This window comes from Tursiops truncatus, chromosome 3 (assembly GCF_011762595.2).
Source record: "Tursiops truncatus isolate mTurTru1 chromosome 3, mTurTru1.mat.Y, whole genome shotgun sequence".
Classification (NCBI taxonomy): domain Eukaryota; kingdom Metazoa; phylum Chordata; class Mammalia; order Artiodactyla; family Delphinidae; genus Tursiops; species Tursiops truncatus.
Window position 1 is genome coordinate 161,203,484 of NC_047036.1, and position 26,625 is coordinate 161,230,108.

At 42.1% G+C, this 26,625-nt stretch overlaps 2 protein-coding genes and 1 pseudogene across 2 annotated transcripts in view; all 3 read left to right on the top strand.

Annotated features, from left to right (window-relative positions):
- Window positions 1–6,414: 6,414 nt before the first annotated feature.
- Window positions 6,415–12,267, top strand: LOC101336967 (ETS domain-containing protein Elk-4 pseudogene; annotated as a pseudogene).
- Window positions 12,268–13,887: 1,620 nt separating this feature from the next.
- Window positions 13,888–25,717, top strand: LOC101335821 (uncharacterized). Its single transcript, XM_019930788.3, has 4 exons — window positions 13,888–14,039; window positions 21,381–21,507; window positions 21,713–21,773; window positions 22,454–25,717. Exons 1-4 carry the CDS (start codon window positions 14,037–14,039, stop codon window positions 23,928–23,930), a joined length of 1,668 nt encoding a protein of 555 aa, XP_019786347.1. The 5' UTR covers window positions 13,888–14,036; the 3' UTR covers window positions 23,931–25,717.
- LOC101336394 (uncharacterized) overlaps window positions 21,713–26,625 on the top strand; it is a 72,535-nt gene continuing 67,622 nt past the window's right edge. Inside the window, 1 exon segment of the mRNA XM_073801965.1 lies at window positions 21,713–21,773. The gene's annotated coding sequence lies outside the window, so the exon portion shown is untranslated.

Sequence of the window (26,625 nt, forward strand, 5' to 3'; positions counted from 1 at the left end):
CTGCTCACTGCACCAACTGTATGGTCACCTGCAGAGGGGTGGTTCGCATGTTGAGTGATGCCAGTGTGGCATAAATACACACACACACACACACACACACACACACACACACGGAGGGTAGGAAAAGGCTTATGAATCACAGAATTGAAGTTTCAGGTGAGGGCAGGGCAGGTCTCTGAAGCAGCACAGGGTGGGGTTCGGGGGGGTGTTGGGGAATGAGGCTTAAGCTGAGAGCAGTCAAATATCAAAAAGTGTGGGCTCATTACAAGTACAAAGATGGGTAAGAAAAATATGCATTCGCAAATGCTTCTTTTTAGATAAAGAAACACAGGATACTCAAGAAATGATCACCACTAGTTTTTTCGGGGTGGCTGAAGCAACAAAACTGGAGGAAAACAAAATGTTCAGACACTGAGTCTAATTTAGACCTTCTTATCTTATAGAATTTTGCTAACTGTTGCACGATTATTTAAAATAAGCGGAGTAATTTATATAAACCATATTTGTCTATTCAATAGACTTTATTTTTAATTAACTTGCTTTTGCTTTTTAAAACAATTTTTAATTCATTTAATTTTTACTTTTCTATAAGGACACCATTCTAAGATTTAATCCTTTAAACACTAACTCTTATAAAAGTTTTAACCATAAAAAAGAGAAAAATTTCAAATCTCTTTCTAACTAAGAAGCACTATAAACTACAAACTCTATAAACATTATAAACCATAAGAAGCTTTATAGTTTCTCCTTATATCTTACTCTGGGGGATTATTATTATGCATTATTATTATGAGTAATATAATGCACTAAGGATTGAGACAGGCTGGGACCTGGGACCCTTTGCTGCAGTGCTTGCATCTGCACAAACCTCTAGCAACAAAATACAAACTGTAAGGGACAAGCAACAAAATACAGAGAAACTTAAGGAACTAACATAAATGCATGTATGTGAAGTTGGGGCAAATTCTGAACAATAAGATACAAAAAGACCAAAACCCACACAGTACCACCAAAGGAGAAGGCAGACCACCTAAGCCACCCATCCAGAACGACCCCATATAAGGTACCAGCTGCCCACTCCCCCAACCCCCAGGGAGCGAGCAAGGGAGTCTGTTACTTGTTTTTGCTCCCTCCTGCTACAGCAGAGGCCCCAATAAAGCCTTGCCTGGATTTCCTGTCTGGCCTCTTATCAATTTCTATTGGTTAAGGAGGCTAAGAACCCTGGTTGGTAACAGGATTTGGGACTAATCCATAAAATGTATTAGACCTCTCAAAGATTTATATAAGTTTTAAGTAGTTTTTCTCATAGCAATTAAAATAAAAATAAAATTCTGTTTGGTTCCAGAATTTCTTGCCTTACCTCCATTGTATCTCTCAGTCAGCCTACATTTTCAAAGCCCAACGAAGAAAAATCTCATACATTCACAGGAAATAATATCACAAATTACCAAAGGAAAACAAAGTTAAGAGCTGCAATATTCAATATATAAAGGTATACAAGGAAAGAAATGCAAATGTTTGAATCAGGTGTTTCCCTATAGTTCAGAAGAAAACCCAGATTCCCAAGCTTGCAGTCCAGTCTCTGCCTGCTGGAATACAACCCCTAGAGTCAATCCCTGGTGATGGAGGATGGGGGGACACCTGACCAACCACAGGAAAGAACCCTGGGAGCTCTGCACACCCTCTTCTCAGGGCATAATGAAAATACTCCCTCTCTAAGGCTTCAGTTCTCACAAGTGAGAAAACTCTTGGCTGGATTCAATTTAATGTTGTGATTCAAATGAACTCCCCACCTCATAAACCCTTTGTCTAGAAGACAGAACTCCTGACCTTCACAGACTTTCTCAATGTACTCAGATTACTAAATGCACCTACACTGTGGATGCAAAGCTCAAGCCTACCTCTACAGCCACAGTTAGAACCTCAGAAAGGGCATCACCTCCCCATCCCCCTACCCACTATCCCATGCTCATCCCCAGCTTTCCAGGTCTCTGTAGCTTCTCTCGGTAGAAAAGTTCCTTCTGTGCTGAGTGTGAGCAGGTAGGACACGTGCAGAGGGGGGCTCCCCAGGAAGAAACTGGGCCTTCAAGTACTTCCCTTTGCAGGCTCAAGGGGGCCTTAGCTTAGAGAAACTGACCTTGGGCTTCTCTTCGCACATAGTTGATCTGGACCACCACTGATACTTTAAATACAGAAACCCAGGGTTTGAACAATACAGAAAAATCATTCAATCCAGTGTTTATGTGTAAAGCATGGAAGGAAATTTTTAGGCAATTTTCTAGTTCAAAAACACCCCACAAATATCTATTCCTTTCAGAAAGTAAATGTCAGTTAATAATTATTTCTATGATAAGAAGTTGTTTGGAAACATTGTATGATTTCACTTATATGTGGGATGTAAAAAACAAAACAAACAAAACAGAAACAGATCCATGGATACAGAGAGCAAACTAGTGGTTGCCAGAGGGGAAGGGGGTGGGAAATGAGTGAAGTAGGTGAGGGAGATGAAGAGGTACAAACTTACAGTTATAAAATAAATAAGTCACGGGAATGTAATGTACAGCAGAGGGAATATAGTCGATAATGCTAGAATGACTCTATATGATGACAGATGGTAATTAGACTTACCCTAATCATTTTGTAATGTATAAAAGTATCAAATCTCGGGGCTTTCCTGGTGGCGCAGTGGTTGAGAGTCCACCTGCCGATGCAGGGGACACGGGTTCGTGCCCCGCTCCGGGAAGATCCCACATGCCGCGGAGCGGCTAGGCCCGTGAGCCATGGCTGCTGAGCCTGCGCGTCCGGAGCCTGTGCTCCGCAACGGGAGAGGCCACAACAGTGAGAGGCCCGCGTACCGCAAAAAAGAAAAAAAAAAAGCATCAAATCTCTATGTTGTAAACCTGAAACCAATATAACATTGTAAGTCAATTATACTTCAATTAGAAAAAGAAAAAGGTGAAAAAAAGAAATTGTTCGGAAAACAATCACATTGAACACACTTCTAGGTGTTGCAAGCCTAAGCCCTGATACTGTAATTTGAAATCACCCAAAAGAAATGGGCAGAATTCAGAATGTTCCTACACTGCTAAAGGGGGGGGGGGGGGGGGGGGGAAGAAACAAAGGTGTAAACAAATGGAATGTAATAATAAAATATTTATTTTTTCTTATCTTCACGACTCTCTTGCTTCTTTGGAAATATTTTATATTTTCTATCAAGATCTATGATTAAATGTTTAAATGTTTACTTCAAAACAGAGTTTAAAAAGTGAATAAGGGGCAAACTCACGCAGGGGCAGTTCTGACCTGGAACAGTGAGGAAAGGACAGATCACCCAGGAAAGTCACCAAAGAGGAAACTCGACCCAAAGGATTCCCATAGAATGTCTGTGCCCAGGGAGATTCTGGGGACATAGACACTAGGCTTTTAAGCAACATAGTTCCAGGTGGTTAATCTCTGATTTCCTCTCATGTAAAAACATCCACAGGCAAAAAATATATCTTTAAAAAGAACCATCCACGGCTCTGTGGAGGAATGATAAACAATACTGCGTACTTCAAAATGCACCACGGAGGACAAATATTGGTAATGAAGCTATGAACTGAAGAGGGGAAGATGGCGTTTGGGAACGTGGGGAAAGATCTGGAAATTTAGGCATTTACTGCCTGCTCTGGGAAGAGCTGGGGTGCAAGAACAGGGTCGTGGATTTGTGACCCTGTTCCTCAAACATTCGGAAAAGTGAGGGGAAGAAGAGTCCCCACCCCCGCCAGGGAGAAAGGAGGGACTAAGGACCCCACAGATCACAGCTCCACCTATGCATGAAGCCCTGACACCGAGTCCCCGGTTGTCCAGTGATCACCCTCCCTGTGGACACCACACAGTCTGGAGTAGACACGGTCGCAGCAGTGAGCGGAGAGGCCGCCCTGGGTCCCGACTGCCGGCCGCGCCCCGGGTGGACTCTGGTCTGCAGACTCCGGAGTTGACCGTGGGGAGGCCCGGGTCCCACCACGGCCAGTTCCAACTGGTCCTTCCGCCCCCGTCTTCCAACACCCGTCTTCCCAACTCACCATTTCCCAGTTTCTCTGGTTCTGCGCTGTCCACCTCACGACTCTCGTGGCAAGTGCAGGTCACAGCAACAGAGGCTGCCGCTGAGCCACTTGAGGACTTTAAGGGCAGAAATCACGCACCCAGGTCGAGGCCCGACTGAAGAGCAACAGAGCACGCAGACCACTCGCCCTACGTAGTCATTGGAGCGTCGCCCACACGTCTGTAACCAGTGACTCCCCTGATTGGACAGTTTGCAAGGCCCCGCCCTCCCGTGCCTGAGTGACAGCAAGCAGGAGGTCAGGTCTCAGAGCGGAGCTGGTACTGGCCGTGGGCGGGAACTGTCCCCTCCACAGACACTGCATTGAACCATGAGGCCAAGAGGCCCTCACGGAACTGTGCCACTTCTTCACAAACACGGACACTTACAAGTGATCTCCCCATATGTAATAATGAGTCTGGCTCCATTTTGAGCTTTGATCATTTCCTGTGGGACCTCAGGGGCACTTGGTACTGGTGGGAGGATGAACCCCACAGTCTAGACCAGGCCCCTGGGCCTCTCAGATGCTAGGTAACATCATAGTGAACGGCGAAGAGACCTCTTCCAGAACTGTGGCATCTAGAAAGGGACTGAGGGGGAGGGTGCCCCCTCCTGCAGGTACGCTATGCCAGAGGGCTCAGGTTGCACTCTGCCATCATGTCTCAAATCTCAGTAGACATGCTGAGCTCATGGGGGGCTGTTTCCAGGACCCAAGCCACAACGAGCAGCTGCGTGGAGGGTCAGATGGTCACGTCCTAGGACAGCTTATATTTCCAGGAGAGCCTAGTACCTGGTGGAAATTACAGCTTCAATGGCATAAAGTGTGAGCTAAGACGGGGCAGTTTCTTGAATAGAAACAAAATTGGTAAACAAGGAATGTGTTGCCTTCAAACATCATAACAACCTAGGAGATGCTGTGGGTGCTGAGAAGGACGATCTTTCTTCATGGTGTCAGGGAGGGAATTTACCAAATAATTTTTAGAAACTTAACCATGGTGTCAGGGCCTCACAGTATGTGTAAGCTAATGGCCCATCCACTTTTCATGAGTTCCCTTTTTCAATATCTGTATGTCCCGAATGAATGTTAAATAAACTTCCTCAAAGAGATGTCATTAATGTAATGTTATACCTCTGCTCATGGAGCCTGGTGGAGGCAGGTCAGACTATACCTGCAGAGACTGTGTGCAGTAGCAATGGTACTGAGGTTACTGGAGGGTAACCAGTAAAGGTGTTCATGTCCCTTTAGAGGTGAAGGCTATCTGCAGCTGACAGGCTGTGGAAACAGGCACTGAACAGAAAAGACTTAGCCAACTCCATCCAATCCTATGACAGCAGGATATTTACCACTTGCTGATTGGATGGAGTTAGTACTTTCCATAATGTTGGAAACTAAAAAATAGGTGCGTATTTGATGTAACCACAGCCTCAAGTTTGCAGTGATCCATTGTGAGGTGTCATTCATTTTTCCAGGTTTAAGAATAGGTGAAATTGGCTGTTAAAAGGAGAAGTACCTTTACTTCTCCTTTTAAGAGGGGATAATCACCTCTTCACTAAATAACTTTTGTATAATGTTTTCCAATCCTTCAAGGCTCTGTTTAATTACCCTTGGGCCATGTTACATAATTTACTTGGAGGATAAGGTCTGTGGGGTCCCATTCTGTGAAGCCAATTTGGAAGTGGCAAAGATTTAATTTAATTTTAATTTTTGAATCATTGGTTCAGAGTTTTCCTGTATTTTAGGACAATGCTTGCTATGACCATGAGGAATTTAGGCAAGAGAAGAGCTGGCTGATAGTTAAGGTGAGACATGCCTATTTGTTTCCTATCTTATATTCAGTAATTCCCGTAAGATTACCGGGGGTACCTTCCTTAAATTTAGTAGGATCCCAATATGACTGTAATTTGAGAACTGATATTGATTAGTTGCATGAAGGTTTGTGAATTAGTGCATTACAGCAGATGGCAAAATTAATTCAGAACCTATGTTGTAGAGGCCCCAGAAACCAAACAGTACCCCTTTATCTCTTTTGTAGTATAAATTCTTTTAGTATATTTTGGATTTCCAATGGGTCAAATTGCAGGCCTTTCCTTTTTTTTTTTTTTTTTTTTGGATTCCCTCTCTCTTGTTTGTTTTTTGTGTCACTGGATATACCTTGGGGGAGGGGTGTCCTCTCTACCCTGGTATTTATATATTTTTCTCCTCTAGAGGGCCTCATATCAACACCACCGGGATTAGAAGCTTTCCCCATGACAACTGGTTGCTTTATAGAATTTAAGGACCCCAGGCTTAAGTCAGGTTTGAACTAATCCCTTTGCTGTTCCACAGGGGTGCCATGAGTGTTGTCCCCAATATAACTTGGACTGTCAGGATCTTAGCTGCAGTAGAGGCAGGGGCAGTAGCAACAGAAGAACTTGGTCCTGGTGAGAAGGGTCCTGGTGAGTCTCTGTATAAGGAGTATGGACTTGGCCTGCCATCTAATGGCTGCCGTTCCCCTCCCTTCTCTTTCTCATTTATTATTTTTTTAAATTTATTTATTTTATTTATTTTTGGCTGTGTTGGGTCTTCATTGCTGTGCACGGGCTTTCTCTAGCTGCAGCAAGCAGGGGCTACTCTTCGTTGCAGTGCGCAGGCTTCTCATTGCAGTGGTTTCTCTTGTTGTGGAGCATGGGCTCTAGGCGCTCGGGCTTCAGTAGTTGTGGCGCGCGGGCTCAGTAGTTGTGGCTCTCAGGCTCTAGAGCGCAGGCTCAGTAGTTGTGGTACACGGGCTTAGTTGCTCCGCGGCACGTGGGATCTTCCTAGACCAGAGCTCAAACCCGTGTCCCCTGCATTGGCAGGCAGATTCTTAGCCACTGCACCACCAGGGAAGCCCCTCTTTCTCATTTTAAATGACAGCTGTTTCGGGAACAAGGACCTGATGGGCTCACCTCTTGCACAGGGTATAGTCCCTCTCTCCCACCACCTCCAGGGTACGCTGGGACTAACCCAGCCTCTGTCACAGTTTCTCTCTAACACACAGATATACACTGGCACAGACATCAACCCAGGATTCCTTCAAGAGCCCCAACCCCATATTCCTGCTCCCAAAGGCTTAGGAATTCTTGAAACTTTCAACACTGGTCAGCTGATCATAGAACTGAGTCCTGGTGGGGTTAACAATGGAACAGGGCAGCACAGCTCACAGCACAAGCTCCCCAGCACCCAGCAGCCCACAGTGCCGGCCGCCATCAGACAGCAGAGCAGGTGAGCGAGTCACAGCAAGAGAAGACAGACAGACCCATGAGTGGTGGTCTTGTCTGAACGTGCTGCTTACAGCACCAACTGTTATGGTTATCTGCAGAGGTGTGGTTCCCATGTTGAGACTGATGCTGGTATATCATACACATACACACATACACACACACACACACACACACACACACACACACACACAGGGTAGGATGAAGCTTATGACACAATTGGAGTCTCAGAAGAGAGCAGGAACCGCCTCTCAAGCAGCTCTGAAATGGCTTCAGCAAGCAAGGAAAGGATCCTGGCCTGGGTTTTTATCATGGCTAGGGGGTGTTAAAGAAAAGATATTCAGTGACACTTGTCAAAGAGGGTAAAGCAAATTTTACCCAGAACCACTGTGACAGGTATAGAGACCACTGCAATGGGATTTCACAGGGGGTGAAAAATGAGTTTGGGCTCAACACTGAATACAGTATGGGCGAGTGGGAATTCATGGCCAGAGGTCAAGGTGGGGATGGAATATTAAAAGAAATAGTCAGGAGTTAGGGGGTTCTGACTAAACGGACCTAACAGGATTGTACTGAAGACAGGCCAGGGTGATCACACATCACTTGAGGGGTGATGAAAGTGGGGAAATGCGATCAGATATGGGGGGTAGGGGGATTCTGGTTCAACTGACAAAGCAGGGTTCTTACTAAAAATGGATTTACAAAGAACTACACAAATAGGCCTAGGAGGTTCAGGAGCCTGTTAATCAGGCTCAAACTTTAATAGTTTGAGCAAGGAAAAAATCTTTGAGGGGGGGCGAGGGCAGGGAAAGAGTTCTGCTTGTGCAGTTGGTATCTGAAGCCAGTGCCAGAGGAGGGAGCCCCAGGACTTTCTTAACAGCTTGTCCAGGTGGGGACACAAGGGGAAGAGGGAGAGACGGGTGGCGGGGGTGAGGGGGATTGGGGTGGTAAGCTGTCAGCAAACATCAACTCTGCAGATTCCAACTACTCATTACAAAGACAAAGGTGGGCAACAAATATATGCATTCCCAATTGCCTGTTCTTATATAAAAAAACACAGGAAGCTCAATAAATAATCAAGTGTATGTTCGGGGTGGCTGGAGTAACAGTGCTGAAGGAAACCAGGGTATGTTGGTGGTGAGTTACAATTTAGAAATAGAATTTCCTATCTTACAGAGTTACTTTGAAATAAACAGAAAAATTTATATATACAATGATTTACTATTTACTAATATTTCTCACCCTTTGTATATAAAAAACATTCAAAGATTTAATTCCTTTAAACACAATTACTAAAGTATAAACCATAAATTTTTCAAGAAAGGAAAAATTTCAAATCTCTGCTAACTAAAACAACAAGGTACATCCTGGCTTATCCTTCCACTCTATCTTTCATGGGGGTTATTTTCAGGAATAAGTAGAATATTATAATGCAGTAGAGGCTTGGCTTTAGCTCCTTAAACGTAGCAGGATTTTCAAAGATTTACATAAGCTTTGAATAGTTTTCCTCACATCAATTAAAAAAGGAAATCAATTGCTTTAGGCTTTTAAATTTCAATGTTCTCTAGGGACATGCATATACAAACATTGATCTGAAAATCAAACGTACCTGAAAACTTAAACATTCATCTCACATCTTGAGGTTCTCTTGCCTAAAAGGAACAAAAATTCTATTTAGTTCCACAATTTTCTTGCCTTGCTGACATCATTTCTCTCAATCAACCTAGATTTTTAAGCCCCCTCCCAAACCAAAAATGTTATTTCTCACAGGGGAATTAATTATATAGTATTAAGGGAAACTAGAGCCAAATGGCTGCACTATTCAATGGATAAAAGAATCCAAAGAAGGAAACACAAATATTGGAATCAGTACAGATAAGTAGCCAGCAACCCACAGGACAAAAGGAGCCACGTTCAGAAAGTTTAACACACGCTAGGCTCTCCTGGTTGAGACAGAACTGCTGGACCAGGTCAGTCCCTGGTGGAGGAGGGTAGGGGCCAGCTGAGCAGCCACAGGAATAAACTCTCTCCCTCCTCTCTCTGGGTAATAATGGAACCACTCCCTTTCTCAGAATTCCATTCCCACAGTGAGAAAACTCATCAGGACTCAGTTTAAGGCTGTGACTAAAATAAGCTCCCAAATGCATAAGCTCTAACCCAGGACACAGTACTTGGAGACACTGACCTCAGGCCTCTGCTCCCAGGCACACTGCTACTGACCACCACTGATTTTTTAAAAAATTTATTATTATTATTTATTTATTTATTTATTTTGCGGTACGCGGGCCTCTCACTGTTGTGGTCTCTCCTGCTGCGGAGCACAGGCTCCAGGCGCGCAGGCTCAGCAGCCATGGCTCACGGGCCCAGCCGCTCCGCGGCATGTGGGATCTTCCCGGACTGGGGCATGAACCCGTGTCCCCTGCATCAGCAGGCGGACTCTCAACCACTGCGCCACCAGGGAAGCCCCTGTTTTGTTTTTTTAAACTAGATTCTTTACATTTATCTGAATAGAAGATAGCCAATCTGGAAGTAGAAATAATTTTACATCTTCCTAACCAATCTTTAGGTGTTTTATTGCCTTTTCTTGTATAACGGTTTTGGCTAAAATCTCCAGTACGTTCTCAAGTAGAAGTGGCAAGACCAGATATCCTTGTTGTGTTCCTTATCTTAAGGTGAAAGCATCCAACCTTCCATCATTAAAAATATTAGCTTTAGGGACTTGCCTGGTGGCGCAGTGGTTAAGAATCTTCCTGCCAATGCAGGGGACACGGGTTCGAGCCCTGGTCTGGGAAGATCCCACATGCTGCAGAGTAACTAAGCCCATGTGCCACAACTACTGAGCCTGTGCTCTAGAGCCCGCACGCCACAACTACTGAAGTCCGCGCGCCTAACAACAAGAGAAGCCACAGCAACAAGAAGCCCGCAACCAAGAGTAGTCCCCACTGGCTTCAACTAGAGAAAACCCGTGCACATCAACGAAGACCCAATGCAGCCAAAAATAAATAAATTAAATAAATAAATTTAAAAAAAGAAAACATGCTCATTAGCACTATTGACAGAATAAGGTGTTTCCTATGCAATTAAGACTTATGTGAATATAAAGTAGAAGAGAATCGGAGAATATTCCCAAGCAGTAAAGTCTGAATAGTTTCCTGTTGGACACAAAAGGCCTTACAAAAAAATCTAAATCCCAATGGATTGTTCATATGGATCTTATAAAGACATCAGTGGAAAGCTACACCTCTATGAAAATGGAGTCAAATAAATCATTGGTGGATTTGAGAATACTCTTTTTTTTTTTTTTGGCGGTACGCAGGCCTCTCACTGCTGTGGCCTCTCCTGTTACGGAGCACGGGCTCCAGACACGCAGGCTCAGCGGCCATGGCTCACGGGCCCAGCCGCTCCGCGGCATGTGGGATCCTCCCAGACCGGGGCACGAACCTGTGTCCCCTGCATCGGCAGGCGGACTCTCAACCACGTGCCACCAGGTAAGCCCCTGAGAATACTCTTAATTAGGAAAGCAAAGAATCTGAAAAATAAGCTGGAAGATGGTGTCCTTGACTCCGATGTATCTGTCTCTATCTGTATGATGGCTCAGAAATCTGACTAACGCCTTCTTCACATCAGCTTTCCAAATCTCATGCAAAAGAGGCTATTGGTGAATTCTACCATGGAACCACAAAAGGGATGAATTCTGGAATACCTAGTTCCTGATTTAACCTTCAGGGAGGATATCTCCAACTCTACATTTTATGGTCCTATCACATCCCTCTTCTTAGATCAAAGTCTGCCTCAGTAAATGAAGATGTCACTATTGATCACTTGTATTTCCACCACATAATACACCTTAAACATTGTTTCAGGATCTGCTTTCTTGTGTAAGTAAATAGAAGGTAGCAATATAGAAAGTCCTGCTTTCCTTGATTATCAGTAAAGATTCACCATAAAGATAAAATATGGATATGGTTCATCTTCAGTTTTGTAACCATTACAAATTTTATATATATATATATATATATATATATATATATATATATATATATATATATATGATGTGGGCTTGAGTATTGACATTGTTAACTGAGATTGAGACTTCCAACTGATATGGCCTACAAATATTTGTGATGCTGCTTTTTTGTGTGTTTAATGTCATTTAAGAGGATGTTCATTTTCTTAAATAAATTAAAGTCTTATATCTGGCTCCACCACGGGGGTGTCAGTGGCTGCCTCACTGTCCTTGAGTTCTCAATGTTAGGAGGTGGCCGGTGGAGAGAAGCATGATGTTTGAGGCAGAGACCCTGAGGCAGCCTCGCAAGTGGCCTCCTTCATTGCTGTTAACAATGCCATCACCCTGTGGCAGTTCCTCCTTCAGCTCCTAAAGGAGCCTCAGAACGATCACATGATCTGCTGGACTTCTAATGACGGGGAGTTCAAGCATTTGCAGGCAGAAGAGGTGGCTCGTCTCTGAGGGATTCAAAAGAACAAGCCTAACATGAATTATGACAAACACAGCCGATCCCTCAGATACTATTATATGAAGAATATCATTGAAAACGTGAGGGGTCAGAAGTTTGTGTACAAGTTTGTCTCGCACCCAGAGATTTTGAATACGGTTCCTATGCCAGTGGGCAGGCTTGAGGGAGACTGAAGCTTTACACATCAGTGAAGTCAGCAGCGAGAGATCCATAGATGAGGAGAATGGAGGGAAAAAGAAGCCACCGCAGCCTGGTGCCAAGACCCCTAGCTGCAGTGACTACAGACACTCTGGCTTATATTCTTCACTTACCCTCAAATCTTTGAACTCCTCCAATAGGAAGCTTTTCAAATCTATAAAGGTTGAGAATCCAGCTGAGAAATTTGCAGAGAAAAAAAATCCCCTCTGTTATCAAATTTGTAACACCTTCCAAAAAACCACCAGCAGAAACTCTTGCTGCCGTCAATTCAACTGATCCAAGTATTTCTCCATCTTCCAAGGAAACTATCCAAGCGTTGGAGAGTTTATATTCCCCCAAACTGCCTTCCCTAGAAACACCAACTTCTGCATCCAGCACAACTGCTGCTTTTACCACCACATCTCCTATTTCGTCCGTTTGCCCTTTTCAGGAACCTCCTAGAACACCTTCACTACCGCTGAGTTCCAACCCAGACATGGACCCAGACATGGACGCAGACGTGGACGCAGACAGGGAATTAGTGGCTTCTCAGCCAATGGAAATTCCAGATAACTTGTCACCGGAGCCTCAAGACCAGGATTCAGCTTTGCCAGAAAAGGACAAAATAATTCATCAAGGTCCAAGAAACCCAAAGGGTTAGAGCTGGCACCAACCCTCATGATCACAAGTAGTGATCCAAGCCCACCGATAATATTAAGCCCATCTCTCCCTAGAGCTTTTCTTAGGCCAGCACTATTTTCACAGACACCCATCTTACTGTCTTGGAGTCCCTCGCTCTCCAGTATCTACTTTTGGAGTATTCTCAGCCCTGTTGCTCCCCTAAGTCCAGCCAGACTTCAAGGTGCTAAAACACTTTTCAAGTTTCCTTCTGTGCTGAACAGTCATGGTCTGTTCACTGTCTAGCCTGGATGGACCTTCCACCCCTGGCCCATTTTCCCCAGATCTACAGAAAAAATAACCTATGCACTTGTGGAATGAGAGAACCAAGGAATAAAGAAACAGACAGACATCGAACAAGAATACTTTTAAAGTGCGCAATTGATACTTCCACAATGATAATAGTCTATTGTGATTTCTGCCATTTCCCATTAAAATGCTTATTTAGGAGTCCCTCAAAAAAATAAAAAGATTCACTCTCTTCCTACATTTCAATTATACTATACAGTATAAGTGTATCAGATCATCATGTTGTCATCTTTAAATGCAGTTTTATTAGTCAGTTATCCCTCAGTACAGCTGCGGGTGGGGGGCAGGAAGAGTTTCCAGGTACACTCCAATGTTAAGTACAACTTACTGTTTTTCTTCTATCAGTGAAAATGGGAATACAATTGCCTTATATATATTATAGCTGTTGACATTTCAAAGTTTTATAGGCACACAGGGAACACTAATCTAAAATAAATTTCCTTCTAGTGTAAAATGTACAGCTGAGAAGTTAATGCACACACCTCACAGCTTGTGGTTTGACTGAGATTTGTCCTGGCACCCAGCTAGGACTGAGTGATTCAGACCTCCTACCAAAGCCAAGTGCTCTGGGATTCTTCAGCTTAAGTACCTAATGAGTGGGGATGGGGAGGGATGGGTGGAAGGCTCAGCGCTGTCAAGGCGCAGAGATGAAACTGGAGCCAGCCTCTTTATTACAAACGGTGAGTTCACATCTAAGTGTCTGCCTTTCTTAACAAGAAGCACGGTTCCATGCCAGGGAATCCCAGGCCAGGGAAAAGTTCTGTTACAAACTTTAAGTGCCAGGCGAGGACAGATTCAATCCCAGCGGCGCTAAGTGATTCAACTGAGTCAGGCTGCCTCCCGCAGGTTGTCACTCAGGCACGAGGGGGCGGGGTATTGGAAATCTGTCCAACCGGGAGGCTGCTGAGGCAGGTGGGTGGGGCGATGCTCTGCACTGGCGTGGACGTCATTTCTTTCTCCAATTGCGCCTAGAGCCGCTGGCTGTGTGCGGTTCACTACCCCTGGAGAGCCCTCCATGTCACGTATCTGCACGGGTCTTTGGAGTCGTTAGGAAGGACTCAGACTCAGGAAAGCTCGAAATGGTGAGTGTGGTGCCCCAGGCTGCGGCCGCCGCGGAGGGACTGGTCGAAATCGGCCGAAGCCGGCCATCTTTTTGACACGGCCTCCTAGCGCTCCACGCCGGAGTCTACGGATACGCGGGGCCTGCGGCGCCGCTCGTACCTCTGTCCCCTCCGGCTCGCAGCGTGGGGATTGGCCCGGCAGCCGGGACCCCAGGCGTCCTGTTCTGTCACTTCGTGCAGGAACTTCCGCCCCGGCGTCTCTCTGCGCGGCTCTGCGCCCGCAGCCCCTCTTCTCTCCCGGATTGTGCTGTGAACTCGGGCGCCGTCTTCAGGTGACAATCGTGACTCGTTCTCCAGGATTCGGTCCTGGGATTATCTGTTCCCTGACGGGTCCCAGCCCCTCCTAGCTGCCCAGGGGACACCCGTTTTCCTCTGAGTTTTCCAAATGTTTGGGAAGCAAAGTCTCAAATCAAAGGCCCCCGAGCAGAGTAGCTCTTTGTAGGGCTTGTAGTAAATCATTACATTTCCATGTTATTCCCCGTCTTCACAACGTCAGTTTCCCCTCTCCGATTCACATCGTCTGTCAACTGTTCATCTTCCGTGGTCCATTTCACACAAACCCAATATTTTAATTGTTTTTACTATTTGCGCAGAGTCGTGGATTGCATTGGGAAGGGGGGCGGTCGGTGTATGTTTTACAGGAGCGGGAAGCCAAGAATAACTACTTGGAAGTAGGTGTATGAAATTCTTTCTCCTCCCCGTTTTTTTTTCTGGGAAGAGACATCCTATGGGAAGTCCTTTTGTCGAGGTTTTTTATGAAACTTTTCTGGACGATCTGTGCTGTGACCACTGCCCGTCCCTGGGTTAGTCCCCTTCAAAAGATTTATTCACTTATTTAAGTTTTTCTTTTCAATAGTGTAAAATGTATTTAATTAATAGCGCTTGAAAGACCATGTAAAATATTTCCAAAGAGGTAAGAGAGTTGAATTTCAGAGGGAAAAAATTTTCAGTATTACATTCCAGTTGTTAAGAATTTTTGTTTCACTTTTTTAATTCCCTGAGTAAGGTGAGTTCTTTTGGAGTCTCCTTTACTGTTGGTTGATTTCAAATGAAATGTCAGGATTTAGACTTGGAGACAAAAAGTATTCAAGTGTGATTACTTACGTACTAATTAAACTTGCCTTGGAAATAATAAATGACTGACATATTTTTCCTGAAAGTAATAGATCACTTGGGGTTTTCTGGGTGAATTAATAAAAGTGGCTGAGAATTTTCTTCTCTCATTTCCACATACACACTGGGTTTGAGTGATTTTGCTGAATTGTCCAAACAGGGTTTCTGTATTTAAATGATCACTGGTGCTTACCGTATTTAAAGACTTGTTCTACTGTCACCACACTAATTTTAAGACATTTCCATCACTCCCAAAATGAACCTCATGTCCATTAGCAGTAACTCTCCCTTCTCATCCCGAGGCCTAGGAAATCACTAATCTATTTTCTGATTCTATATATTTGCCTTTCTGGGTATCTTACATAAAATATCAGTAGTGGTTGAGAGCGCCTGTAGTGGGGAGCAGAGCCTGAAGTCAGTATCTTCAAACTAAGGCCCCCTTTGAGCCTGCACAGGGAAGTGGATCTTCCTGGACATCCTCCTCCTGCCCAATCCTACCTGCTCACACCCACCAATGGTAGTCCTTATACTGTGAGAAGCTGCAGAGCCCTGAAATCTGGGGGTGCAAGTTCACAAGGGTGTAGGGATGTTGCCCTTTCAGGGTGGTACTTGTGATTTCCTTTAGCCTAGGCATTTTTTTTTTTTTTTTTTTTTTTTTGCGGTACTCGGGCCTCTCACTGTTGTGGCCTCTCTCGTTGCGGAGCACAGGCTCCGGATGCGCAGGCTTAGCGGCCATGGCTCACGGGCCCAGATGCTCTGCAGCATGTGGCATCTTCCTGGACCGGGGCATGAACCCGTGTCCCCTGCATCGGCAGGCGGACTCTCAACCACTGCGCCACCAGGAAAGCCCTAGCCTAGGCATTTTAAATGTTATATTTGAGTGGTCCCTCCATGATAATAGGTGCACTCAGAGTGTAATTTGTGCCCATTGAGAAGTCTGTGAGGATGAGGTGTTCTGTCTCGTGGACAAAGGGTTTATGAATATGGGAGTCCATTTGGATCAGAACCTTAACCTGAATCAGGCTTAGAGTTTCCTGACTTGTGATAATGGAAGCCTGGGGTAGGGAGAGCTTCCCTGCTTACAGGACTGGGGAGGGTTTGTGGAGCTCCCAGAGTTTATTCCTGTGGCTGCCCAGGTGTCCCTGCCCTCATTGAGGGACTGACCGTTTACAGGAGTTTTATCTCAACCGGGCTTATCTAGACTCTCAAGTCTGTAAAGATGTTCAACTTTCTGAATATGGGCTTCCGAATTGTACGGACACAGTCTGCTTGTATGTTTTGATTCCAATATTTGTGTTTCTTTTCTTGGATTCCTTTATCCATTCAAGATTACAGCCCTTTGATTCTATTTTCCATTAACACTTGGGCTTTTAAAATCTATGTTGATTAACAGATACCATCTAAGGCAAGAAAGTTGTGAGGTCAAGTAGAATTTTTGTTTCATTTAGACAAGAGAACCTCAAGACGTGAAATGGGTGCATTTAAGTTCTCAGGTGCTTTTCCATTTTTAGGTCAGTGTTTGTAAGTGCCTGTCCCTAGAGAACTTTAACAATTAAAAGTCCTCTAGTATTCCTAAAGCAAATGAATTTCTATTTTAATGGATGTGGGAGAAAAGAAGAAACAAATTCTATTTCAGTTGATATGAGGAAAACACCTCAAAGTTTATGTCAATCTTTCAAATTCCTAGTCCATTTAAGGCTTAATTGCAAACCTAAAATACAGTGTAATATGCCACTTATTTCTGAAAATATCTCCAACGTTTACTGTAATGGAGAGAAAACCTATAATACCCTGTGTGCCTTTAGTTAGAAAGGGAGTTTTCTTTTTTTTGTGGTTTACACTTTTATATCCATTACTGTTTAAAGGATCAAATCTTGCAGTGGTTTTCTATATAGAATGGTTAAAATTAAATTCCTAAGGGAAGAAATTAAGACTCCCTGCCCACATGTTGCCGCACTTCTCTGCTCTTAATGCCAGCCACCCTCAGATAACCAGTTTTGATTAAGCCTTCATCATCTTTTTAGTGTTTTTTTATATAAAACAATCCAGTGCAAATGCCTGTTTTTCTTAAAGTTTTTATTCTAGTAATGATTATTTGGGACCCACATATTTGTTGTTTCACTACTGAAAGTTAAGCCTCACCCCCTACCTTTCCCCTCGTACCTCTTACTTGGACAGGCTGATAAGAAAGTGTGGAGGCTCCTGCTCTGTGAGCTGCTGTTTGCTGGGGAGATTTTCCTGTGCCCTGTGCTGCCCTGTGTTGCACTGCTGACCCCACCAAGCCTGGGCTGTATACAGGGAGGATACTGAGTTGAAAGTTTCTGTCAGTTTTTTGTACTTTGGGAACAGGAATATGACAATGGGGCCCTCCTTCCTGTGGTCCTGGGTTGATGTCTGAGATGGAACCTATCTGTGTTTAGAGCGAAGGTGTGACTGAGGCTGGGTTTGCCCAGACATTAGTGTTGAGGGTAGGACTGGGGGAGTAGGAGGATGATTATACCCTGTGAATGAGGTGAGCCCAAAAGACAGTCACTACTTTCAAAAGAGCTGTTATTTCAGCGAAAGTGAAAGAGAAGAGACAGGGGAAGGCAGCCTGTAAGTGGTGAGATTCCAGAAGGCTCACCAAAACTTTTAAGTAACTCTGAGGCTGTTGCCCCTGCATCTGTTGCAACAAAGATCCTTAGCCTCTCGGTTACGGTCGACAACACTCACCGTCTCAGCTTGGCACAGCAAAGGGATTTGTTCAAACCCAACTTGAACTCGGGTTTCTTAAGCTCTGTAAAGCAATCAGTGTCATGAGGAGGCCTCTAGCCCTGCGAGCAGTGATGGGAGGCTCTCTGAGGAGGGCCTTAAGTTGGCCATAGGCTTCTGATGCAAGGCACTGTCCTAGGTCTCACATTAATATGCCATTAAAGCTGCAATTATCCCCCCATACTGGGATCTCTTACAAAGAGAGGACTCCACTCAGGTGCCTATTATGGCTTTGGTACTGGAAACAGCACCCCAGGAGCTCAGCTCGGCCACTGACACCTACTTGTGATACGATGGAGCCAAACCTTGGCCGTTGGGCTTATGCTCCCTTGGAGAGATGACATTTCTTTCTTCAGTCCTTTGAAAGATGCTGTGGTGCTGTTGGAGCCACCCTCTCCAACTCCTTGGTTCCCTGGGTAGCTGCCTGGGATTCACTGAATGCACAGCTCTGGGGAGTGAATAGACTAAAGATGACAGTACACCCTGGAACATGATGGAGCTCAGTGGAGAGTTGCTCCCCTTCATCCCTTAGTTGAGACAGCCTTGATGAAGGACCAAAACCAACTGTCGCCACACCTAACCAAACATCAAGCAGTCATCAGGATGAGTTGTAATGAGTCAGTGCTCTTTTTTTAAAATAGACTTCAGCTTTTTTTAGGTTTACTAGGAAGCTGATCAGAAATTACAGAGTTCCCAAATAACGCCTCGGCATCCACACAGTAGTCATTATTCTTTAAATCTTGTATGACTGGTCCATTTGTTACAATTACTGAACCAATACTGATGCATTAAAGTGGGCAGGTGACATTAGCGTTGACTTTTTGTGTTGCATAATGTATGGATTTTGCAAATGTAAAATAACATGTATTAATCATTTCTGCACATATAGTGTAATTTTACTTTCCTAAACTTCCTCTCTGCTTCAGAGATTGATTCATCTCTTCCTCTAATCCCGAAATCCTCCAGAACCAAAGATCATTTTCCTGTCTCATGCTTTTGTCTTTTCCAGAATGTCATATACTTGGAATCATGTAGTATATAGCTTTGTCAGATTGGATTCTTTCACTTAGCACTATACTTTTATGCTTCCTCCTTGTGTTTTCATAGTTCTACCTCATTTCTTTTCATCAGTGAACAGTATTTCATTGTATGGCTATACTGCTCATTATTTATTTGACTCTTGAAGGATATTTTGCTTACCTCTGACTTATGCCAGTTATGAATAAAGCCCCTACAGGTATTCGTGTATGGGTTTCATGTGAACCTAAGAGCTATAAGAGTTGAAGTCATTTGGACAGATAGCAAGGAGTGTGATTGCTGGATCTTACTCAGTATGTAGTATTTTGAAAGGAAGCTCCTGTCTTCCACTGTAGGGCTACCAAATTCCATTTCCCCCAGCAATGAATGAGGATTTTCTTCACCTTTTCACCAATATTTGTTGTTCTGAGTGTTTTGCATTTTAGCCATTAAATAAGTGTGTAGTGATATCTCATTGTTTCATTTGCAATTTCCCATTGACATTTGACGTTGAGCACATTTTCATATTTCCTGTTTCCCTTCTGTATGTCTTCTTTGGGAAGCTGTTTGTTAGATATTCGGCCAGTTTTTCATTGGTGGTTTGTCTTCTTACTTTGACAATAATACTTTAGGTATTTTGAATGCCAGTCATTTATCATGCATGTGTTTTGTAAGGATTTTCTCCTATTTTGTGATTTTCACTCTCTTTACACTTTCTCTTGAAAGAGGCATTTTTCATTTTAATGAAGTGAAATTATACTTTTTTTCCTTTTATAAATCTTGTGATTGTTGTTATATTTGATAATTTGTTACCAAACCCAAGGTGACCTAGATTTTGTTCTGTGATATTTTCCAAGAGTTTATTACTTTTGCATTTTACATTTTTCTCTCTAGCTTCTTACAGTGTATTCTCTTCGTTTTTTCCCTAGTTTGAATATGATATACTTTGATCTCCATTTCTGTGTTTTCATGTTTTCTGTTCACTGAGCTTCATGAACCTATAGGTATTGTCTATCATTAATTTTAGAAAACTCTTAGTTGTTACTTACATGTTCTATTTCTTTCTTTCTTTTCCTTTAGTTAATTTCATTATGTGTATCTTAAGTTTTGTGTTAAAGAAGGTCATGCCAGGCTTTATAAATATTGTGTTGTATCTTTTAGTTCTTTTTGGTCTTTTTGTTAGACTCTGGTGAAACAGATTCTTTTGGGTATAGGCGTTAAGAACTGAATATTTGGGTCATATTTTAAAAACATCTTTTCTTTTTTCCAGTTTTAGGACATTGGTCTGCCCTTTGAAGTCAGTGCTCTTATGTCTCTAGCAGGACTTGTTTATTTCAAGCTTTTAAATTCTCTTCTTGTGAGATTAAGAATCACAGCTTCTAAATTCATAAATCCCAAAACTAGATTTTCACCTGGCAGTAGCCAGTGTGGCTGCATGCCCAACACTTGTAGCTGAAATTGCAGAATGGAGACTTTATGTTGTGTTGGAGAAAACCACTGATGAAACCTATACATATTTTCTAATCATGGGAAAATTCACCATCACACTATTATGGACCTCAGTGAACCCCCTTGCAAACTGTAGCTCTTAAACTGTTCCTTAAGGACAGTAAGGCCCAGGGTATACTGTTAGGGTGTGATGAGAAGAGTTTTTCTGGCATGTAATTGCACTGTGTGTTCTAAAATTTGGCTGGAAGCAGCCCTGAGGCACATGAGTATAGGGATTTTGTGGTCTAATATAATATTGCTTCTTCCTCGTGAGTGAGCTCTAAGTTTCAAATTTTCTAGCTGCATCAAATTATATAGAGAGAGAAAGGAAAAATAGAGTCTTTGATAATTGTTACACAAGTAGAAGGCAATGGATCCCCAGAAGAATATATTCAGGCGTCTGCATCTGATTTCTTTAAAGGCCTGGAGGACTTTGGGAGAATGTGGCCAGCTGGGATTTGTTAAAAGTTCGATTTCTCCAGGCACCTGGACTCTGATGTTAGATGATGGGACTAGGAAAAAGCTTCCAGTTCTTGACAGTGTTTCTATTCATTGAAGCCTCATGAGTCTTGATCCTCTGCCTTATGAAATGCTGTAAATGGAGCATCATAGGAAGAAGATGAAAGAATTTTTTTCACAAGAAATTGATGTTCTTAAAATGATATTTGTTTTATTTGTACAGTATTTCTGTCATTTCCCTGCATTCTCTGGGCTCTGCCATTGTGATATAAGTGATAATGTGTAAATAATTTTCATTTCTTCATGATGCTGCTAAATTATTGAGGAAGTGTGGAGAGTAAGTTTCTCATGATCAAGTCATAGAATAACTTTGTAAATAACAGAATCGTACGTAAACTTCCTATAAATGAAGTGTGGATGTCTAGTTCTGTCAATCTCATGCGTCTTGGTGTACACATATTTTCGGTATTTTAGGACTCAGTGACCATAGAGGATGTGGCTGTGGACTTCACACTGGAGGAGTGGGCTTTATTGGGTCCTTCACAGAGGAAACTCTACAGAGATGTGATGCAGGAAACCTTAAGGAATCTGGCTGCAGTCGGTAAGAATGAAAAAATTCCCTAACTTTGTCAATTAGAGAAGAAGTATTTCTTACCTGTCAATATTGTTCCAAGATGTGGAACGTGGAAAGGGAAGACATTGGTAAAGAAACTAGAAATGGTCAGAGCTCATCCTGGACCTAGAATCTAATAATTTTTCTATAATTTATAGTACTTTGGGATCATTTTTCTGGGTCTGCATTTCAGGAGCAAAACGGGAATATCATGCCATTGAAGATCAGTACAAAAACCAGGGGAGAAAATTAAGGTGAGTCACACTTAAAATACAAAGCACTGTCTCGTGCGAATTGCAATAATATTATGAAAAATTTAAAAGAAGCAACATAATAAATAACCCCGCCTTCAAATTGAGATTTGTTTGTTTTTTTAAATTTATTTTTGGCTGTGTTGGATCTTCATTGCTATGTGCAGACTTTCTCTAGTTGCAGCGAATAGGGGCTGCTCTTGGTTGCTCTGCGCGGGCTTCTCACTGTGGTGGCTTCTCTTGTTGCAGAGCACGGGCTCTAGGCTCACGGGCTTCAGTAGTTGTGGAACCTGGGCTTAGTTGCTGCACGGCGTGTGGGATCTTCCCAGGCTAGCGCTTGAACCTGTGTCCCCTGCATTGGGAGGTGGATTCTTAACCACTGCACCACCAGGGAAGCCCCAAATTGAGTTATTCTTAGAAAATGTTTCCCAAAAATATTTTCTTAAATGGGATATAAATATTTAGTGTTTGCAAAATAGTTCACTTGCAGTCATTAACAATAAAACCTATACTTGAATATCACTTTTTAATAGAAAGTGTGAAGTCCCATTGAGAACATTCAGTATATTCAATTTCTAACAGTTCACACATGATAGAAAACCAGTTCCTATAATTCATAATAAATATAATAAATGTAAAATGATTAAAGAAGAAGTCATTAATAATATTCTCATTTATTACAGAACTTTTATGGTAGAGAGATTCTGTAAAAGTAAAGACATTAGTTTATGTGGAGAAAATTTCAACCTTATTCCAACTATCAATCTGAACAAGAAAACTCCTGGATTAAAACCATGTGAATGCAGTGCATGTGGAACAGTCTTCATGGATCATTCATCCCTTAATAGACACATGAGATGTCACATTGAACACAAAACACGAGGGTATCAAAAATATGGTGTAAAGCCATATAAATGTAAAGAATGTGGGAAAGCATTCATTTATCCTGGTTCTCTTCGAATGCATGAAAGGAGTCACACTGGAGAGAAACCCTATGAATGTAAGCAATGTGGAAAAGCATTTCCATATCAGAAATCCTTCCGAACACATAAAAGAATTCACAGTGGAGAGAAACCCTATGAATGCAAGCAATGTGGTAAAAGATTCAGTGCTCAAAAACGTTTCCAAATACATGAAAGTAATCACACTGGGAAAAAACCATATGAATGTAAGGAATGTGGGAAGGCCTTCACGTGGGAAACAAGCTTTCGACAACACATGGTAACACACACTGGAGATGGATTTTATAAATGTAAGAAATGTGAGAAAGCATTCATTTATCCCAGTTGTCTTCGAATGCATGAAAGGAGTCACAACGGAGAGAAACCCTATCAATGTAAACAATGTGGAAAAGCCTTTAAAAGTCCTGAAACTATTCAAATACATGAAAGAATTCACAGAGGAGAGAAACCCTATGAATGTAAGCAGTGTGGCAAAGCCTTTAATTATTTCAGTTCCTTCCAAATACACAAAAGAAATCACACAGGAGAGACACTGTATGTATGTAAAACATGTTCTAAAGTACTGAGTACTGCCAGTTCTCTTCGAAATCATGAAAGAATCCACACTGGAGAAAAGCCCTATAAGTGTAAAGAATGTGGAAAAGCCTTCACATGGCAAAAAACCTTTCGAAAACATATGATAACACACACTAGAGATGGACCTTATAAATGTAAAAAATGTGAGAGAGTATTCATTAATCCCAGTTCTCTTAAAATACATGAAAGGATTCACAGTGGAGAGAAACCGTATCAATGTAAACAATGTGGCAAAGCCTTTAGTTACTACTGTTCCTTACGAGTACACAGAAGAACTCACACTGGAGAGAAACCCTATGTATGTAAACAATGTGGAAAAGCCTTTAGTTGTAATGAAAGCCTTCAAACACATGAAAGAATTCACACAGGAGAGAAACCGTATCAATGTAAACACTGTGAGAAAGCCTACAGATACCACAGTTCTCTTCGAACCCATGAAAGGAGTCACACTGGAGAGAAACCTTATCAATGTAAACAATGTGGTAAATGTTTTAGTTCAAAAAAAGGTTTCAAAGTTCATGAAAGAACCCATACTGGAGAAAAACCCTATGAATGTAAAATATGTGGGAAAACCTTCCGTTCCACTTATGTTCAACTGCATGAAAGAATTCACACTGGATAGAAAACATATCAATGTCAGGAATGTGGGAAGGCCTTCATTTATCTCTCAATCATTTGAAGACACATGAGACTGCACACTGCATAGAAAACATATAAAGTGTGGAGAATGGGAAAGGCTTCTCTGATCTCAGTAGTTTAAAAGGATGAAAGGATTCCCTAGATAAAACTGCATTTGTAAACAGCCTGGGTAACAACTTCAGTTGGCCAACATCATGTATGAGAATTCCCATGAAGAAGAAGTATAAATGTAAATAACATGAAATAACTTAATGGAAAGTACTCCATGCCTAATGTTCCAGAAAACCTTCAATATGAAAGAGTTTTTTTTAAAGTTCTATAAATATGTTGTTTAGTAAGGATCTTTCTTCAAGTGTATCCTTGAACAGTAGATCTCTCCTAATTTTAGAAATGAATATTAATGTGAGGTAATTGTGTACATTGTCTTTCAACAATAGTACATAAGATTTAAAGGTAGTGATTTTTCCTTTAATCAGATAATGATTATTTTTCTTTCCATTTTAACCCTGTTGGATCCATGGGTGAACTTAAGTGTATTTCTTTTTTTTCCTTTTTTTTTTTTTTGGCTGTGCCATGCGTCATGTGGGATCTTAGTCCCTTTACCAGTGATCAAACCTGCACCCCCTGCAGTGGGAGCACAGAGTCTTAACCACTGGATTGCCAGGGAAGTCCGCAAGTGCATTTCTAATATGCAGTTAGTCTTAAATTTTTATAATGTTCTATTCATTCTCAGTTAATGAGCCATTGCAAAATGGCAGTTTGGTATTTGTTGGGTTATGCCTAGTAGCTTTGTGTGGCAGTTCCTGGATATTCATAATCTATTATATATAGTACCCTTTTCACTGAGAAAGATACTTTTTGGTGGTGGTGAGTATAGGAACCTTTTTTCATTTTCCATTATACTAAACACTTGGAATACATTTTATGTATGGGAAAGATGTCAAAAAGTATAGTTTCATGTAAATTATGCTTTGTATTTCCTTCTGACTGGTATTTGGTGAATAAACTATGAGACTTGTGATAATACAAAAAATCTATAGAGTTGGAGATATCTTGCCTGTGAGTAATATTAAGATCTAGACTTTCCATAATCCATCCCCTTTTTCGTTCCATATCAGCATTCACCAATAGCTCACCTGTGTGAGATTTAAAAGCAGGTACAAAGAAGATATTTTTCAGATACTGGAATCCCCACACTGGTAGAGAGGCAGATTCATAGGAGCTTCAATGACACCATCTTCCAGCTTATTTTCCAGACTCTGTCCTTATAGTCAAGAGTATTGTTAACACCACCAACAAATGTTTGATTTCCATTTTTATGGATATATAGTATCCCCTGCTGTCTTCATACCTTCCACATCAGAGATGCATCAGAGTTTGAATTTTTTCTGTAAGGCCTCTTGTGTCCACTGTCAAAGTATTCCAGTGTTTTATGGTTGGGAATATTCTCTGATTCCACTCTTCTCTGGATTATATCTTCATAATGTCTAATTTGTGTAGGAAACACTTTGTGCTGTTAATAGTGCTAGTGAGTATGTGTTCCTGACTCACCATAGCATTCACAATGGTGCCACCAAAAAGAATGACATGGGAGTTTGTTTCTCTGCTGCGTTGTACAGTGGCTTCCTTGACCCATTGTTTACATGTGAGAATAAGCACCTTCCGTCAGGAAGATGGTGGGTTTTTCCTGTTAATTGTAGCTGAATATAACCCCTCAATGTGTTTTTTATTTTATTTTATATAATTAAAACTGAATTTTTTTGTAAAACACTTTTTGTAGTCGTTTCAAATATTTTACCAATTCTTTTATGCTTTCGTTAGCTAACACATGTTGTTTTTCATTTCCTCAAAGAATATATTGAAGTACCCATTTTATAAATATTCAGAAAAACTTGCAGTTTTCTTCATTTGATCATTATACAATATGAGTCTGTGAATTTTTATCCTGTGAATAGAAGGTCAACTACTTTATCCTCAGGCCATTTCTTATTTTTAGTTACAGTTTTGTCCTGGATCTAATTTCTTACTCATCTGCAAAAGTTTAATCTTGGGTTTTTTTCAGTGCTGTCTTGCCAGTGACCACAAGATCATACCTCTAGTCAAATACTGGGGCAAAATGATTTCAATTAAGAATTATTACAGGCAGGCTTCCCTGGTGGGGCAGTGGTTAAGAATCCGCCTGCCAATTCAGGGAACATGGGTTCGAGCCCTGGCCTGGGAAGATCCAACATCCTGTGGAGCACCTAAGCCTGTGCACCACAACTACTAAGCCTGCGCCCTAGAGCCCATGAGCCACAACTACTGAGCCTACGCGCCTAGAGCCCTGCTCAGCAACAAGAGAAGCCCGCACACCACAATGAAGAGTAGCCCTGCTTGCTGCAACTAGAGAAAGACTGCATGCAGCAAGGAAGACCCAACGCAGCCAAAAATAAAAAAAAAAGAATCTGTACATATATAACTGAATCACTTTGCTGTACAGCAGAAATTAACACAATATTGTAAATCAACTATACAATAAAATTATAAAAGAGACTGATTACAAATCCTATAAGACTGTGGTGTGTAACAGTAATGGTGTTCAAAAGGACTTCTTATAGGAATTTTACTTGTGTTAGAGGATTTGATTGCTGTTCAAGGTAGCAAGAAGTATTGAATGCTTTTAGGCGGTTAACTTTATT

Coding starts and splice junctions, on each gene's coding strand:
- LOC101335821 (XM_019930788.3), top strand. Junction 21,508..21,712: donor AAGGAATCTGGCTGCAGTCG/GTAAGAATGAAA, acceptor TCTGCATTTCAG/GAGCAAAACGGGAATATCAT. Junction 21,774..22,453: donor AACCAGGGGAGAAAATTAAG/GTGAGTCACACT, acceptor CATTTATTACAG/AACTTTTATGGTAGAGAGAT.